This window comes from Anser anser (genome assembly GCF_964211835.1).
Source record: "Anser anser genome assembly, chromosome: 3".
Taxonomy (NCBI): Eukaryota; Metazoa; Chordata; class Aves; order Anseriformes; family Anatidae; genus Anser; species Anser anser.
The window spans coordinates 80,632,327-80,649,492 of record NC_139722.1 but is presented as its reverse complement, the minus strand read 5'-3'; the positions used below and the strand labels follow the sequence as shown (position 1 = coordinate 80,649,492).

At 41.7% G+C, this 17,166-nt stretch overlaps 2 protein-coding genes across 3 annotated transcripts in view; both read left to right on the top strand.

The window, feature by feature from the left end:
* Nucleotides 1-3,151, top strand: part of LOC310896989 (uncharacterized protein) — a 51,608-nt gene extending 48,457 nt beyond the window's left edge. The window contains exon 8 of the mRNA XM_083830066.1: nt 1,805-3,151. Within this exon, the coding sequence (XP_083686192.1) occupies nt 1,805-1,849 (45 nt within the window). The 3' untranslated portion in view covers nt 1,850-3,151. The remainder of the gene's footprint in view (nt 1-1,804) is intronic.
* Nucleotides 3,152-3,282: 131 nt separating this feature from the next.
* TARBP1 (tRNA guanosine 2 -O-methyltransferase TARBP1) overlaps nt 3,283-17,166 on the top strand; it is a 43,228-nt gene continuing 29,344 nt past the window's right edge. For both annotated transcript variants that reach the window (XM_083830051.1, XM_083830052.1), the window contains exons 1-10: nt 3,283-4,187; nt 4,411-4,508; nt 5,535-5,604; nt 6,434-6,582; nt 7,776-7,828; nt 9,657-9,754; nt 10,761-10,896; nt 11,890-11,986; nt 12,899-12,988; nt 14,732-14,870. In XM_083830051.1, coding sequence (XP_083686177.1) covers nt 3,347-4,187; nt 4,411-4,508; nt 5,535-5,604; nt 6,434-6,582; nt 7,776-7,828; nt 9,657-9,754; nt 10,761-10,896; nt 11,890-11,986; nt 12,899-12,988; nt 14,732-14,870 — 1,771 coding nt within the window. In that variant the 5' untranslated portion in view covers nt 3,283-3,346. The remainder of the gene's footprint in view (nt 4,188-4,410; nt 4,509-5,534; nt 5,605-6,433; nt 6,583-7,775; nt 7,829-9,656; nt 9,755-10,760; nt 10,897-11,889; nt 11,987-12,898; nt 12,989-14,731; nt 14,871-17,166) is intronic.

Below are 17,166 nucleotides of genomic sequence, written 5' to 3'. Positions count from 1 at the left end.
CAAGGATCCAGTTGACTAAAAGAGTGTGCACTTAACCAGGGCACTGATTTTTTAACTAGGGGCATGAGGAAGGAACCTTAGTCCTCTTGTATTGCTAAACAGGTGTAGCATTACAAATTACAAAAAAAAAAAAAAAAAAGATAAAAAAATATTGAAATCCAGTAAACTATAGTTGTTAAATATGTGAGTTGTAAAATCAGCCTGAGCTTGGTCAGCTAGGTGCCATGTGCTGGAAACCCTAATTCATCATCAAAGGCAATGTCACACAGTTCAGATGTGAATCAACACTAATATGCATTTCTCATCTCTGTCCTGCCTCCCAGAGGCTGAGTAATAGTATTAAATGGCACGGACAATCCACTTAAGGGAGAGGAGAGTGCAGTAAGCCCTTCATCTGTTACCGGGTGTTGAGAAGCATTTTGTGGCCTACAGATAGTAGCGGCCTGTGACAAGGACACGACCAGACTGGCCCTTTATTTCAGGACTGGCTGCTGCCGTTGTGGACCGGTTTTGATGTTTCAGGTAATACCTCTCAGTCCCAGGTTTCCAAAGCAGACTAATCTGAATGAGGGTGGATACCTCATGTGGCAGAGGTAAAGAAAAGAGCTGCAGGCTGTCCTGTTTAGAAAACAAACAGCACAACAAAATACAACCCACCAACAAACAGATGAAAACCAACCAAAGTATTTCAGCCTTTGATCTAGGCAATATGCTTAGGCTGGAGGGCACCTGGATAGGTCAGGAACTACAGAACATCTTCTAAATAGAAGTGCAGAGGGATCGGCAGGGGTGGGATGCTCTGAGTGCCGGGGTTGGTACATTAAGTGAAAAGGGTTGAAGGGTGAAAAGGGTTTGGGATCCCAGAGGTGCCTGCAACTGGCAGGCTGGGGCCCAGGAGCAGGGCTGTCTTGGGAATAAGGGTGGGAAGGAATAGGATTAGGAAGTGGGGAAAACAGAACGGGACATGGTGTTTGGTGAGGTAGGGCTATGTGTTGAGAGTATAGAGCTGGAAGGCACAAATTCAGGGTTCTGAGCATTAAGGAGCGTGGTGTGGGGGTGTGAATGCTGTGGCTCTTGCCACCTGAAAATTACAAAATGCTGCTTCTTGGAAGAGGATTTTGGACAATCCCCAACATACAGCAGAATTATCAAGCTATGGAAAAGTCATCATGTTCACGGACTGTCTACTGATGTATAAAATTTGTGGAACCTTCTCTTGGCATGTGGCAGAAGCACCACTACTGTTACGATTGTTAACATACTGCTAATAGTGAGTGTAAGGCTTGCTACATATGTATCGACTAGCTTGTTAGGTACTAAAGAGTGCCTTTCTGCTGCGTTCAGCACCAGCCAAGAAGGGAAAAACATTTCCTTTTGACGATCCCTAGTGTTCCTTTTTGTTCTCTGAACTCCATAACCACCTTTCTGTTTTTTTTTTTTTTCCCTTTATCTTTCTGCATCACATTCTGTGCTCAGATGCTCCCCCGTCTATAATCTCCCACGGGCATAATTTCTCACCCACTTCTTTTTGTCTGATAAAATGATCTGTAGTAAACCAGTCCAAATTTAAATGCTGATGTTTAAGTTGATGTAATAGGACTTTAAAATTGGCACCCCATTGTCATAAAAATAATAGCAAGGCTGAAATCAGGCAATAATGGAGACCAGCAAAGCACCCAGTATTTTATTGTATTGATTACTGCGTGTTGTACAGACCTTTAATGCTTCATTCAGTTAAGTCCTACAGGTGCCTGGAAGACAAGATAGATTGTAAGATTGTAATAAAGAAATGTCCCCTTTTCAGGACTTATTCAGACCTGCTGAAAGAAACACCCACGATTCATCTTGACTGCATGCTCTAAGTAAGAAATGAAGAATTTCTGAAGAAAGATATCAAAGCAACTGGAAGAGCAGACAAAATGTATTATGGCATGAAAGAGATTTCAGCTGCAAGCATCGTATTTAGTAATTTAATGTATTCTGTCATTCCTCCTCTGAAAAAAATGTTTTTGTGTGTGTGAAACAAAGCACTATGCTTTACTTTACATTTAAGTAAATGTATGAATTTGAGTTGTTCTCTTAAGCTTTTTCTGGATTATGTATTTTATACGTAACTAAATATGCAGAATGCGAAGGCAAACAGAAACCACGTTAACTAGCAGGTCTAAAATATCTCCTTTTCCCCTTCTTTTTCTGGAATGTATCTCATAGGCAGTCAGTCACACTTTAGGTCCCTTGCAATAACAAGCTTCAGCTCTTTTGCAGTCAGTAGACTCTCAAAGATCACAAATTTCAAAAATGTATCGGGGAAGTGGGTAGCCAGGGAAAGGAGAGAGACTATACTTGTGTGATTCAGAGAAAAAGATCAAGTGGGAGCTCACAGGGAAAACTTCAAGAGGCCTTTCTTTTTCATTAGACGCCTGAGAAGTTAGCCATGGTAACTCCCATATCCATCAGAAACTATGCTTTCCTAGTGCTGCTGTGCAGGGAATTTGCTGTCCTTAGCTTTCACAGGACCAGAAGGTTCCACATTTGCCTCTCTCTGTGACATCTTCCCAGAGAGAGGTCTGTGACCATTTTTGAGGTGCTAATTTCTATCTTTTTTTTTTTTTTTCACAGGCCTTGTGGATCCTGTGTAGTGAATTTACACCCCCTGGAAATCAGCCTGCTTTCCTTTGTCCCTTTTGGCTACATCAAACCGCCCTGGTCCCCACACCAGCTGCTGGCATGCAGCTAAGGAGCTAACGGCATGGTGCCAGCGCCCTGGAACACCTCCTACAGTTTTCCTGGGGCAGATGCAGGGCACTCAGGTAGGCTTCATTGCCATGATTGTGGGTCAGGTCTCGAAACTATAAAATGTTTTGTGGGGCAGATGCAGGGCACTCAGATAGGCTTCGCAGCCATGACCGTGGGTCAGATCTTGAAACTAGAAAGTGTTTTATGGGGCAGATGCAGGGCACTCAGGCAGGCTTCATGTCCATGATTATGGGTCAGGTCTCAAAACTAGAAAATTATTTATTTATTGGAATAGATGGCAACAGCAAGCACGACCGATGGGAGAACATCTCACTTTCTGCATTAGAACTGGAACAGCACGGTTTGGTTGGAAGCGGCCTTAAAGCCGATCTCCTTCCAGCCTCCTGCCACCAAACCCGTCTGCCCGAGGCCCCACCCAGCCTGCCATCGACTCCTCGGGCTGTCCCCCCAACATGGCGGCCCCTCCCTCCCCCTCAGCGGGGCGCAGCGGCCCGGCCCCGCTTCCCCTCCCCTCCGGGGCCGCGCCTGCGCAGCGGCGCCGTGCCGAGCCGAGCCGAGCCGAGCCGAGCCGTCCCCCCCCGCCGGCGGCATGGAGGTGGTGCTGGCCGACGCGCTGCTGGCCCGCGGCGGCGACCCCTGCGCGCTGCTGCGGGCCGTGTGCGCGCCGCTGTCGGCCGAGCGTGCGGAGGCGCTGCGCCTGCTGCTGCAGCGCCTGGCGGCGGCCGAGGGCGAGGCGGCGGGCGAGGCGCTGCGGCGGGCCGCCTGGGAGGTGGCGCTGGAGCGCTGCCGGCCGCTGCTACGGCTCGGGGAAGGGGCCGGCGGGGCGGCGTGCGCCGAGCGGCTGCGGCTGGGGCGGGCGCTGCGGGGCGCGCTGCGGCACTGCGTGCAGCTCTGCGGGGCGCCGCTGGCCGCTCGCCTGGCCCGCGACGCCCTGGCCGAGCTGGCGGGCGGCGGGGCGGGCGCCGAGGCGGCGGTGGAGGCGCTGGCGGCGGCGGCGCCGCGGCTGGAGGAGCCGGCGCTGGTGGCGCGGAGCGTGGCGGCGGCGCTGGCGCTGCTGCGGGACGAGGGCGAGGCCGAGGCGGCGGCGGCGCTGGCGGCCGGGCGGCTGCTGCCGGCGCTGGGCGGCAACGGCGCGGCGCTGGGCCGCGTCTGGGAGGGGCTGCTGGGGGACGGCGGCGGCGGCGGGGGGCCCCCGCGGGCCGGGCGGGCGCTGCTGGCGCTGAGCGCCCTGAGCGACGCGCTGCTGCCCCGCGGGACGGCGGCCGGGCCCGACGCCAGGCTGTGCCCCCGCTTCTGGCGGCTGGTGCAGGAGGGGCTGACCGAGAGGGACGGGCTGTGCCGGAGGAGGGCCCGCTACCTGCTGAAGAGGGCCGTGGACCTCTGCGGGAGCCAGGGAGCCCGCCTGCGCTGCCCGACGGACGGCGGGGACGGTAAGGTGGAGACGGAGGGGGGCAGGGAGGGGATGGAAACACGGCCCCGCATCGCGCCCCGGCCCCTGCTGTCAGCCTCCCCCAAGGGGCTGGGGGCTCCTGGTCCCCCGAGGCGGGCACACTCGGGAAGGGAACAAGTGCGATCGCCCGTCCTGGGCAGGGGCTTTTGCGGGAGGGCTGCTGGAGCAGCCCGGTCTCAGCAAGCTCTCTGCCTTGCCTTTAGAACCCAGCCTGTTCTGGTGGTCTGCTGAGGAGAACGAAACGCTTCTGCAGTTCTGGGAGACATACATCTTGGTGATGGAAACTCTGGAGGGAAACCAGGTAAGGGCGCCTCAAAACGTTAGAATCATAGAACCGTAGAATGTCCCGAGCTGGAAGGGACCCATAAGGACCACCAAGTCCAACTCCTGGCACCGCGCAGGTCTGCCCAAAAGTTTAGACCGTGTGACTAAGTGTCCCTTGTGACAGCTTGTACACGATACGTTAACTTCTGGCACGTACAGTATAAATATTTCATTAAGGTAAAACATTTCCAGTTTTGGCGATTGAAGGTATTTAAGCATTATCAGGCATGTTTTTATTTTGAATTTTAAATATTTAAAACGCAGCAAGCATATGTTTGGCATAAATTCACAACTCTATCTCTGAAATCTGGTTAAGGCAGTGCATTGAACTAAGGAAGGAAAACCTGGGTTGCAGCTTATTGCACGACCCATTGGGCTACCCAGTGGGGTAACCCATTTCTCAGCAAAAATCAGGCTATTACGCTCAGTAACTTCTTTTTTGTAGAGGGCACTACATCTCCAAGTAAAGCACTTTGTGCCCTTTGGTGGGAATAATTTTGAGTTTGACTCAGAGACCAGTGTACTTGGTAGAAAGATTGCTTTTGTCTTGAGAACCTCTGTAGTTCCATGGTATAAATTAGTTGTGACTACCTCTTTGTAGTTTACTTATCTTGTATTATTTGTGCATGATTGTCCTGTAACTGAGAGAGTAGTAATTATCAAAATGTTTAACTGTAGAGTTTTCTGCTGTTTGACTTGAAAGCTTCACACTGTAATTGTGATGAACAGAAGGGTTGGTTATTGGGAAGGATTGCTTTTATGATACAGTAGCATGGAAGTATCAATTCATCTTAATCTCTAGAGAATGATTACCTGTTACATACCAAGTCCTGGGATCAGTTGCACAGGCATTGCAGAGTATGTTTGTTTATTTAAATGCAGCTTTATTGTCAGTTGCTATGTTGATGCTGTTGATAGTAAGTTCTAGCTCATGACTAAGTGCCAGTTCTTAGATTTGAAATTGTAAACTGACTACTTACATTGTATCTGATTTGCATTTCAGATCCATGTCATAAAGCCAGTATTACCAAAACTAAACAGTTTATATGAGCATGCTATATCAGGGGAAAAAGGTAAGACAAAATTTTCTGAAGCATCTCTGAAGCATTAGGCGATTAAGTCTCACTTTTTTCTTTGTTCTAGTAGCAGCTTTTTATTAAGTTTTCACAGTCAGTGTCGCTCTGCTCAGAGATGCAGCAATAAGAAATCCTAGCATATGACAAAATTGCTTATCTTATTATGAAGTATTTTTTTCTCTGCCAGCAAACCTAACTACATGGTTCTTTCCTAGTATGTTTTGTTTTGCTTGAGCTAATGTGAAAACAAAACGCAGCCAGAGATTCTTAGGGTAGGTCTTACAAGTCAAGTCACCTGCAGAGCTCTGTAGAAGGAAAAAAAAACTCAGTGGAAGTGGTGAGAGAAAAAATAAAAGGAGTGCTGAAACAGCAATGTGATCTTCTATAGGGCAAAATGGAGCACATCAAATTACTTAGCGCGAGGTGTTAGAATTTAAAGTTCCCACACGTCTAAGGTAGAAAGATGGTAAATAGGACAGTGTTGCAGGTGAATACAAGGAGACTTCTTGCAAGAAAAAGGACATGCCTTTCTATTTGTTAGCTGTTTTCATTTGCAACTACTAAAACTTACCCCAGGTTTTGGAAACCATGTTATTGTTTTTTGTTTGTTTGTTTTCTATGGGAGATTTAGTAGGGTATTTTTATAAATCTAGCAGCTATAATAATATTTTTGAAGTGTGTTGTGTATTGACTGTCACATTATCCAGAATGTCAGTGTATTGTATGTGTGTTTGATAAATTTCCTTAAAACATAGATTTGTATGAAGAGTATATTAATGCGTCGCTGTCATTTTTGTCAATTTAGAAGAATTTTTTTTTTTAACAGGTTGTTGGTTGTTTCACCCATCGTGGCACATGTGCATCTATAAAAGAATGTTTGAGAGTGAGAATAAGACATTGACAAAGGAAGGCATTCTTCATTTTTTAGAGCTTTATGAAACAAAGCATCTTCCAAATTCTCTTGGTTTTTCAGAGGTAAGGGTTTTATTGTTACTTGCCAGAACAAACAGATGTTTTAACTTCTAATATATATCTTAACACTAATTGTGTCAGTATGGAATTAGGTGCATTCTATAAAAATACCCTCTTATTTAGCTGCATGAGCAATGGCAATATTTGTAAGTGGTGTCAAATATAAAATTAATTGGAAAATGGCCAGGCTACAGGAAATGGATTCTTAAACACAGTCATTCATTCACATATTTGAAGCTAATGCTCTCTAATTAAATGTAGCACCCAACTTACTGAAACTTTTATCAAGGGTTACATTAGCAGGGGAATGATTGATGCTTCAGAGTTCCACAGCTCCTGAACTTATCCAAAATTATTAAATCAATTGGTTGAACAGAGTTGTGGGTAAACTTGGTCAATTGACTTTAAGTCTGTGCGGTGTCTCCTATTCAAGGACTGATTTTGAAGATCCATGGATAACCCTGCAAGATATTTTGAATGTGTCTGTAGTATAATCAGTATATTACTGCATCTCCATTCAAAAATACACATACACGTATCCCATATATGGAAAGAAGTATTGTAAGTTTTAAGTCCCTAGGTTTTTTTGAAATGGTAACGTGTGTAGGTTGATACCCCAACCAGCCCACATAATAGTAAGAAGTGATGCTTCTTTCTCCTCTTTATAGAAGGAGTATTGCCCTCAAAGGCTAATGTTTCTGATTTATACAAATTAACTTAGCTTCTTGATCACTAACTTGAAATCCAGTTAACCTTTTTTTTTTTTTTTAAATATAAAATACAATAATACATCCTTAATCTCTCTAGTGCTGGTTTAGTAGTATAGTGTTTTTTTTCTATTACTTTCTTCTACCTCTAATCTTTCCTCTATTTCATGTTGAAATATCTTTTCTCTTTTTATGCTGAACACCATCCATTCTCCATCTGTTTCCCAAAATGTTTTATATGCCTGCACCTTTCACGATGCTCTGCGAAATTTACCTATTGAAAAATACTGTTCTGCTTGTTTAGTCTCCTGCTCCGCCTTCTCTTTAGTTTCCTACTCCTTTTGTTACTACTAGTTATTATTGCCAAGTGTGTTCTCCAATTTCTGACTCTTTTTATACTTTTAAAGTGAGGTTGAATAATTCTAGTTAGTCTCTATGTATCAGTGCCTTGGAATTGTACATTTACCCATTGTTCTTTCTTTTTATCAGTTTGTTATCGGGCCGTTAATGGATGCCCTCTCAGAAAGTTCCCTTTATAGTAGGTAAGCCACTGATTATTAAATGTGTTGATTATTGGAAATGTATTCTAACAATAGTGGTTTGAGCATGTTAGTAAAATTTTGGATAAAGGAAAACTAATAAATAAATAGTGTTCGCTAAATTGACTGACAGGTGGAGAGTCTCAGGAAAGACGGGTGGCTGTGAGTAAGATGAAGCAGGTTCAGTTTCATACTAGTGATAGTCACGTAGGGATGCCCTAAGGTCCCACTTAGCACATAAGTGTTAAAATACTAATTTGGAAATGAAGTGAGATATGATAAATGAATAACTTTCTGAAATATTTATCTTCTCTTTTTCTTTTTGCACAGATAGAGGGGTTGCTCTAGCTGTTGCAAATTCATAACTGATAGATTTTTTTTTTCCTCCAGTGGATGACTATATTTTGGCAAATAAAAGATTTTTCGTAGCAGATTGTTAGAGTTCAAGAGGTGACAGTGGCCTCCTTGGGTATAAATACGTAACGAACAGATAAAAGTTGGAGGGGTTACGAGTTGCAATATATTCAGTGTACTGATGGCTTTCAATCCTTTGTGTGAGTTGCATGGAAAGTACTAAGAATGGGAAATAAAGTGCTGAATGCACTTTATTCCAGATGAAATGTCTTGGGTGATGAACGTTTGGCTAACAATCTGAAACTCCAACTCAGTTTGAGTAGCCTTGACTGGCAGACCTTTTTCGGCAGCTAGAAGAGTTGACATTATTTTCCCACTTTAGGAGTGGGGGAAATATGGTTGTGACTTAACCAGTGGTCAGTTTGGATTTGGTTGCTTTGGATACCTGTGTAAGCATAGTCGGAGTATGTTGTTTCATCTAAATGTGACAGGACACGTGACTTTTGCTTCAGGCTCTTGCAGCAGTTTTGTGTTTGTCACCTCAGTTAGCTGGCTGCAGTATGGTTTGCATGGGCATATGCTTCAAGTTAGTTGAAGCAAATGCTGCATGATTTGGTGTGCTTCAAGTGGATATGTATGTTAGAACAGTGTCGGGTTAAGGCTTTATAATCTCCTGTCATAGCTTTTATATGTCTGGTGAAACATGTTGGGATATATCTGAAAGTAGAGGAGGGGTATGTGTTTGATTATACCAAGAGTATACAGAGTTGTGGGGGTTCATGCCAAGCCATATGAAAGGAAACTGTACGATTTCACAACTGCCTCGTGCTAATCCTTGATGGGGAGGATTTTGAGACTTCTTACATGATTTTGCTTACCTCTATTTGTCTCATGAGAAAATTTTTGCATCTTTACATAATCTTTTGTGCCAGTCAGATGTTTTGTTTATACTGACTTCATAATCTGTTTCAGGGAGACATCCTTCCTCCCTACTGCATTTGTATAGGTAATTTTTCTTCACTGTTCTCCAGATCAGACTAGTCACTACATACTGTTTGGAGAATTCCCTGATCATCTTACATAGGCTTTTGTAACCTGCTTGCCCGAAGGCCTGTAGAATACTGTGAGTGCAGACACAAAGTTGAACCCACAATGCCATTTCTTACTGTGGGCTCAATATTTCATACTTCCAGTCCAGTAACTTTTACCTGAGTCTATACTTGAATGCCTGAGTGTGCTGATGCTGTACCACATCCTTGTAGGTGGCTAGGGAGATTTGTATTGTTGTGACCTTCCCCATCCTCTCTATATTTACTCTTGAACTGCTGGGCAAAGTGGAGGGAGCAGGCTGATGCATTCCATCTCTGTTGCCTGTTGGAACTATCTCTGCAGTGAAGTAACCATTCTGGTTTAAGGTCAGTCCTACTTGTAGCTGTTAACATGTCAGTTGTGTATTTCCTGTTTTAAAACTCAACAGGACACCAGGTCAGTTAATGGGAGCCTGTCCTCCATTGGGAATGAGGCTGCAGAATTTTTTGGCTACTTATCTGATGCTTCTTCCAGAGGAAGAAAAAGGTATGTTTCAATATCACCTTTATCTTTTTTTAAATAAAGAAACCAAATAAAAACTGTGGACTCATTTTCCATATCCCATGTAAGCATTTACCCCAATTTTTCCACTTACTTAAGGAGGGAAAAAAAGAGTAGTTCTCATTATGACAGTGAAGTTCCCAGAGAAGAGAGAATTCTTCAGAGACTTAGAGGGATGCTGCTGTAACAAGTTACAAAATTGTTTTAAGGAAAACTCGAGGGCACTTATTTTTTTATTAAAAAAGAGACAAAAATAACCACAACCCGTTGTTCTGAAGATGAATAGTTTTTGCAGATTCTTTTTTCTTTGTCAGTTTAGATAATGCTGTGCTGTGTAAAATCTTTAGAACTATTCTGTGTTGGTGTTCATTTCTTTTTTGTTGTTGGTTGTTTTTTTTTTTTTTTTGCTTGTTTGTTTGTTTTTATAAATCAACCTATCTGCCAGACCTTTTTGGTCACAACCTGTGTAGTTAGCACTCTTCCTTTTGAAGCCCTAAGGCAGAAGCTGAATAAGTTTTTTATTTTATTTGGTTTTGTTTTTGTTTTTTGTCAGGTTGGATACAGGAAGATTTCTGGGATGTCTCCCAAATTTTGGTGGTAGCATAGGATGAAAAGGAGCAACCTGTTAAAGACCAGAATTTAATATATGGTCTAATTGGATGAAATCAGGGTAGAACCAGTTCTATTCAATATACTCTATTCACAGGTACATATTGCTGTAGAAAACACCTTACATGCTTGTAGTGCCATAGATGCTGTTATTTCTTTGCCCTTTCCTATGGCATGTATTTTGTTTATCACAAAGTCAGGGGTCTGTGATTAGCAACTTGGAGACACCGTTTGTCATTCATTTAGTTTTCAGAAATGATTTTAAATGTGCAATGTGAGTGCATCATAATGTTCTCCTGCTGGGATCTTTGTCATTTAAATGCATTGGAAAGCAGAAAATCACACTTGGTTTGTTTATATTTTGTTTACTTTTTATTTTAAGGTAGTTTCCTGTTAAAGTTTATTCAGAAGGTGACAAGTCGGCATTGGTGTGCTGTTCCCATCTTGTTTCTTTCTATGGCTCTGGCGTGTATCCCTGTGTGTAAAGTACTGGGAACTGATGGACTTCAGGCTTTAAGGTAAAATGTGTACTGCCTTGCATTCTTTCCTACTTCTTGTAAGGAAACATGCTGAACATCTAGAGAGCCAGGATTTTATTCATATTTGTTACTTCTGGGAGGATGTGATGGTTGCACATGAGAAAGGAAAGTTGTCTCTCCTTTATACCTAAATCGCAGAAGGATGCAATTCAAGAACTAAAGTGTTTGTATCACTATGTGACCTAGAATTAGTTTTACATTTTAGTCATTTGCCATTGCTTCTTTTTTTGGCATCGTTTTTTTCCCGATCATCCATACTTCCTGACTGATATGTGTCAATCAACTTTTCTTTTAAATACATTAAAACCTTGTGTAATGGCAGTTGAGCCTACATCTGGAGACAGCCCACAAATTGATACCTGAAAGACCTGTAAATAGAAAGCTAGGTGAAAGTTACTGGCATGCACTTTGTCCTTAATTGCACTGATTTTTTGGAAGTGCCTGCATTCACTTTCCAGATCTGTTAAGTCAGTAATTATTCCAGTTTAATTGAATTTGAACTTTGAAATAAAATCTTATGGGTGGACTAAGGAATATTGAATAAAAGTAATTTACAAAGAATAAAACAGACACATCTGCTGATAAGAGAGCAGTGAGGGTTTCATCCAGCTTCTTTCAGTGCTAGTGTAAGAATTTGATGACATACATAATTTACTTTCCTATTTGTTAGAAGTAGAAATGCAAATATTAAATTATCGGTTTGAACTGATGTGATCACAGAAAATTTTCCTGTACTTTTTCAATACTTTTAATATTGTCATATACATTTATCCAAGCTTTAAGCTCAGTTTTTGAAAGTACGTAGAGCAGTAGTCTGGAATTAGGATTGTATTCTGTCTGATTAGGGCAAAGATTGTTATACTTAATATGTATTTTAAATACAATCTAATATGTGGAAAATCGTTAGTAAGTAGGAAATGTTTAAACTTCCTAAACATGTATTTTCTACAGTACATATTTTTCTCTTTGCAGAGATGTGCTGCAGTGTACCATGATTACACATCAGATTTTGTTGCGTGGAGCTGCTCAGTGCTATCTTCTTCAAACAGCTATGCATTTGACAGATGTGGTGAGTTTTTTCTTCCTGTTGGTGATACAAATACACCAACGCTTGTACTGTGTAAACAGATGATTAAAAAATTGCTAGACACAACATTGAACAACTGGTTTTATTGGATTTGCAATTTTGTTATTGACTTCTTAAAAAAAGTATGAGTACTTAAGAATGAGTATACTTCTGTTAATTCTGGTTTTCATAGAATGAATTTATTTCATTACCATTTATTCGTTGATATTATCTTGTAGGGTTTTCATTAATCTAAGGATTAGTATTCTATTATGATATTCACTATATAAACTCCAGGTTTTAACAGATAGGAACTGAATGGACTTCTGTGAGTACCTAAGAGAGTAAAAGTATTCCTGATATCAGAATGATAAAATTATTGTTAATGATGAAATAGCAAAAAAGCTTTATTCAGTAGTCAAATTGTTTATGTTCTGGCTGTCTTATGATATGCTTGCTTTCTTAGATGAGTGGAGTATCAGCATTCCTCTTCAATTATAGGCTTCTGTGTTACAGCTAGAGGAACGGAAATTTCCTTTCAGAAATAGAGAAATAAGACTTACTGGTGACTGAACATTTATGTCATTCATTTAAAAGATGTTAATAATGGATATCACTATTATTCTAGTCATTCATTAATTTGCAGATAGATTTCAGATGGGTGTTGGAACTAGATGATCTTTAAGGTCCCTTTCAACCCATTCTATGATTTTAATACTTGAGAGAATTAAGTTACATTCCTTGATAAAGGTACGCTGGTCCCTAAGAGCCAAAAATGAGTCTGTACCATGGAAAGGCAAGGTCAATTTCTTCTTCTACAACATTTGCTAGATGAAAGTGACTTCCTGAGTCCTTAGGTAGATGTTATTCATTGTATATTATGTTAACAACTATTGTCTTAATTGATTTCTTCAGGAGAAAGTGTCTTTTCCAGAAGTTTCAAGCTTTCTTCTGTGCCTTAGACCAGATGAATCCCTAAGGAGAGATACTATGTTATGGATAGAGGTGAGAACTAAAGGTACTTATATATTCACCAAACACTTTTTAAAATACCTGTACAAATGCATAATATATTATTGTTAATATTTAAATGGTTAGCAACTTCTGCATTGATGCATTCAGGACTTTCTGGATATGGAGTCCTAATGGATTTGTGTTTCAGTTGGAAGCTGTGATTTATTTATTTTTTTTAATACTACAGAGTTAATGTTAACCCTAAACAAATTATTTGGCAGATTTGAAACAAAAAGGAATTCTAAGGTATGCCATCATAGTTGTTGAAAGTAAGGGAGAGAAGAAAAAGGTGACTTTTTCCTCTCTTCATGCAGAAATTCTCAATTCTATGGAAGAAAAATCTTTTTTGAGGCAGAGGCTTTTTTGAACACGGGAGCTTGTATACACCAGTTCACCACGTTTCTTAGAGTTTCTCTAGTATATCTAGTATTGTAGCTGTTGGGTTTAACCATGTTGAAATGCAAATCAGAATCAGTTCTTACTGAGACTTTGGTCCCTGAATACTGGTCCTTCAAGAGGCTTTGATGTGTTGATCACAGTCCTAGTCTTCTGCATCCTTTGCCATTGTTGTAGGAACTAAAATAACTACTGGTAAGCCTGTACTAGTATCTGTAATCTCTCCCATCAGGGATCCATGCTCACTCCTCTAAATCGTTGGTAACTTCAAGGAGAGAGTGCGAAGCAGGGCATCCTATGGAATCCGCGGAGCCACGACTTGGGCTTCTCTCTCTACTTTTATTAAGGATACCAGGTGGATGTAACATCCTCAGCTGAAGCTGTTCTTGGTCATCGGATCCACAGGCAGTTATTTCTCTATATTATATATTTTTCTCTCTCCTCTGGCTAATTCCTTCTCCTTCTTTCCCCTAAACTATGTTGTAAAACTTCATTTGATGAAAAACTTTTTTTTAAGTTTATCTTTAGAGTGATAGTCTGCTAGAATGGTGCATGTTTTTCCCTTTCTCTTAGTTCTGAAGGTAGTGTCTGAGTATGCATCCTGAGACTCTCTGAATGGGCCAGTATATGGGCCAAAAAAATGTATGAGCTGCCTCTGATTTGCATGTAGCTTGGATGAACCCAGCACAGGCAGGAGTAACAGGGTAATCTCTAAAGGAGAAATGTGCCTAGGGTGTAGAGTGAGATTCTGCATTGCAAATTTACAGAGGGTGTATGTGTTATGTCTTTGTAAGGTGCAAAATGCTATGGAAAAAAATCAAAGAAATTATTTTGTATATAGGATATGCAGAACCAGATGATTAAGTAGCCATAGTTTTGGCTGATTGTCTAGCAATGCGATAAGAAGGTTTGTGCGGAGTGACCTCTTGTTATATATGCTGTACCTTCATCCTATTCAATTGTTTTTTGGCACAGAAGTTGAAATAAAAGCGCAGCTCTCATTAGATAACATTCAATGGTCAGAAGCCTTTTTGAGATAAGGGGATTTTTTTACCCGCGTTATATTGAAGAGTTGTTTTTTTTCATTAAAATGGTACCAATAATTTCATTTTTTTGGGTACTCTGAACTAGTCTGTGGAAGAAACGTTTTCTGTATTTGAGGAGAGTAGTCTGTTAGGCCTCCCAGTAGTTCCAGTGAAAGCCTTTCATGGTGCGGATCTGTTGATGTAACAGTTGATATTTGACAGTGCTTCAACATACTGCTGTTACCTTGCTAAAGTAATGTCAGTACAGAGCTAGCAGATACAGTTAAATAGTAACATACTGGTTTTAATTTAGCTTTGCAGTTGGCTGCAAGTGAATGACAGAAACTTCAGAAAGTCCATGCGCTCTGATTTTGAGCATCAAGAGACATCATCACTATGTCTGTATGTACGCGGCCTTGTGGTAGAGTATCTTAAGACACCAGCATCTGAAAGTAAGTTCAATATTTGTTAGTATAAAAAGTTATTGAAGATAATTTAAAAAAAAAAAAAGTACTTTGGATTTTAGAAGTTACTAATTTGTTTATATTGTACTGTTAGCGTAGCAACCACATAACCACCAAGTGATTATATGAAGGTGCTTTATTCAGCGCTGGAAGCCGGGGCAGGTGCCCAAATCTGGCTTCAAGTCCCGTTACTTCCCAGCCATTATTTATACATTCAACATTACGTAAGGCATACATATTCATTACAGGTTGCAACATCAGCCTCGTATTCCATTCTAATTAGCTCCCCTCCCCTTTGCACATGCATGGCGTACTCTGGTGGTCGTCCAGATGAAGTAAGGAGTCTTCCTCTCCGCTAAACTTTTCACCTTTCTTACTCGACGCATGCTCCCTCCGCTCCTTGGTTCTGCTTCAACTCATTTCATCATTTCCAGGCCCTTATCCAAGGTCAGGTTGTACCTGTTCCCTCCCAGGGTTCCCCTTCAATGATTCTTTTGATTGTTCAATGTACTCCCTAAGTTTCCAGTATACATAGATTAATTGATAATGTAAGTACATTTGGCAATGCTTAATTATACTGTATGTCCCATTACCTAAGAGACATTAGTAAAACATCCATTCGATTCTCCCCAACACTAACATTTCCCCCCTTTGAAAATACTTCACTCATACCAAGAGCAAGTATTTTCATTACTATTAAAACATAATTATATACATCCTGTTTACCGGTAACATGCATATTCGGGTTCGGTTCAGGAGACTGATAAGGTTTTCCATACATGATTTCATAGGGACTTACTGACATCCCACTTCTTGGCTTTATTCTAATTCTTAGCAAGGCTATTGGTAAGGCCTGTGGCCACTGTATCTTAGCTTCCTGACAGATTTTGCTTAATTGTCCTTTTAAAGTTTGGTTCATCCTCTCTACCTGACCACTAGATTGAGGCCTCCATGGGGTATGTAAGTTCCAGGTAATTCCCAGTAACCTACTAACCTCCTTAACCACATTGGCAATGAAATGTGGTCCCCTGTCTGAAGAAATACCCAATGGTACACCAAATCTAGGGATTATTTCCTGTAGTAACCATTTTACCATTTCCTTTGCTTGGTTGGTGCGACAGGGAAGGTCCTCCGGCCATCCTGAAAAAGTATCAACCCCTACCAATAGGTATTTATAACCTCTTGCTTTAGGCAGTTCCACGAAGTCTATTTGCCAGTAATCTCCAGGCTCTATCCCAGCCCTAGTTCTTCCCATCTCAGCATGTTTCCTTGCTACCGGATTATTCTTTAAGCAAAGCTCACATTTTGACATTACTGACTTTGCCATTGTTAACATGTGTACCGAGATGACACCTCGTTTCAAATAGGTCACCATTGCTCCTGCACCCCAGTGACATTCATTATGTTTTATTTGTAAGATTTCTCGCATTACTATAGGAGGCACTATGAGTTGTCCTGTCGTAGTCACATACCATCCGTCAGGATTCTTCTGGGCCTTCATCAAATTTGGAAGTCTCTCATCTTCTGCCAAATACTTTGGGTCTTTAGGTAATTTAAAACAAGAGAGGCCTACCTTTGATGGAATTAGAGCCATTACTTTCCATACTTCACGCGCAACCTTCCGGGCCGTCAAATCTGCCAGTCTGTTACCTTCTGCAATCTCTGACACCCCTCCTTGATGGGCTTTACAATGCATTATGGCCACCTGTTGGGGTTTCTGTACAGCTGTTATTAATTTCAATATTTCTTCCTGGTATTTTATATTAGTCCCTTGTGAGGATAGCATTCCCCTTTCTTTCCATAATGCCCCATGTACATGAACTACCCCAAATGCATATTTTGAATCTGTCCAAATATTCACGTTCTTACCCTCGCGTAGTTCCAGGGCTCGTGTCAGGGCGACTATTTCTGCTCGTTGTGCTGAAGTCCCTGGAGGTAGGGAATTTGCCTCAATCACTACCTTTGATGTTGTTACCGCGTATCCTGCATAACGAGTCCCATTTTCCACAAAGCTGCTTCCATCCGTGAAAAGTTCCCAATCCGGTCTCCCCAGAGGCTGATCCTTTAAGTCTGTTCTGCTGGCATAGGTATGTTCGATGATCTCCACGCAATCATGACTGAGGTCTCCTTCCTCCGTAGTTGTTCCTAGAAACACTGCTGGGTTCAATAAGTTAGTAGTTCGTAAGATTACATCATCTTGCTCAGTTAGTATAGCTTGATATTTCATCATTCGGCTGGGCGACAGCCAATGGCCTCCCTTTTGCTCCAATACCGTAGTCACCAT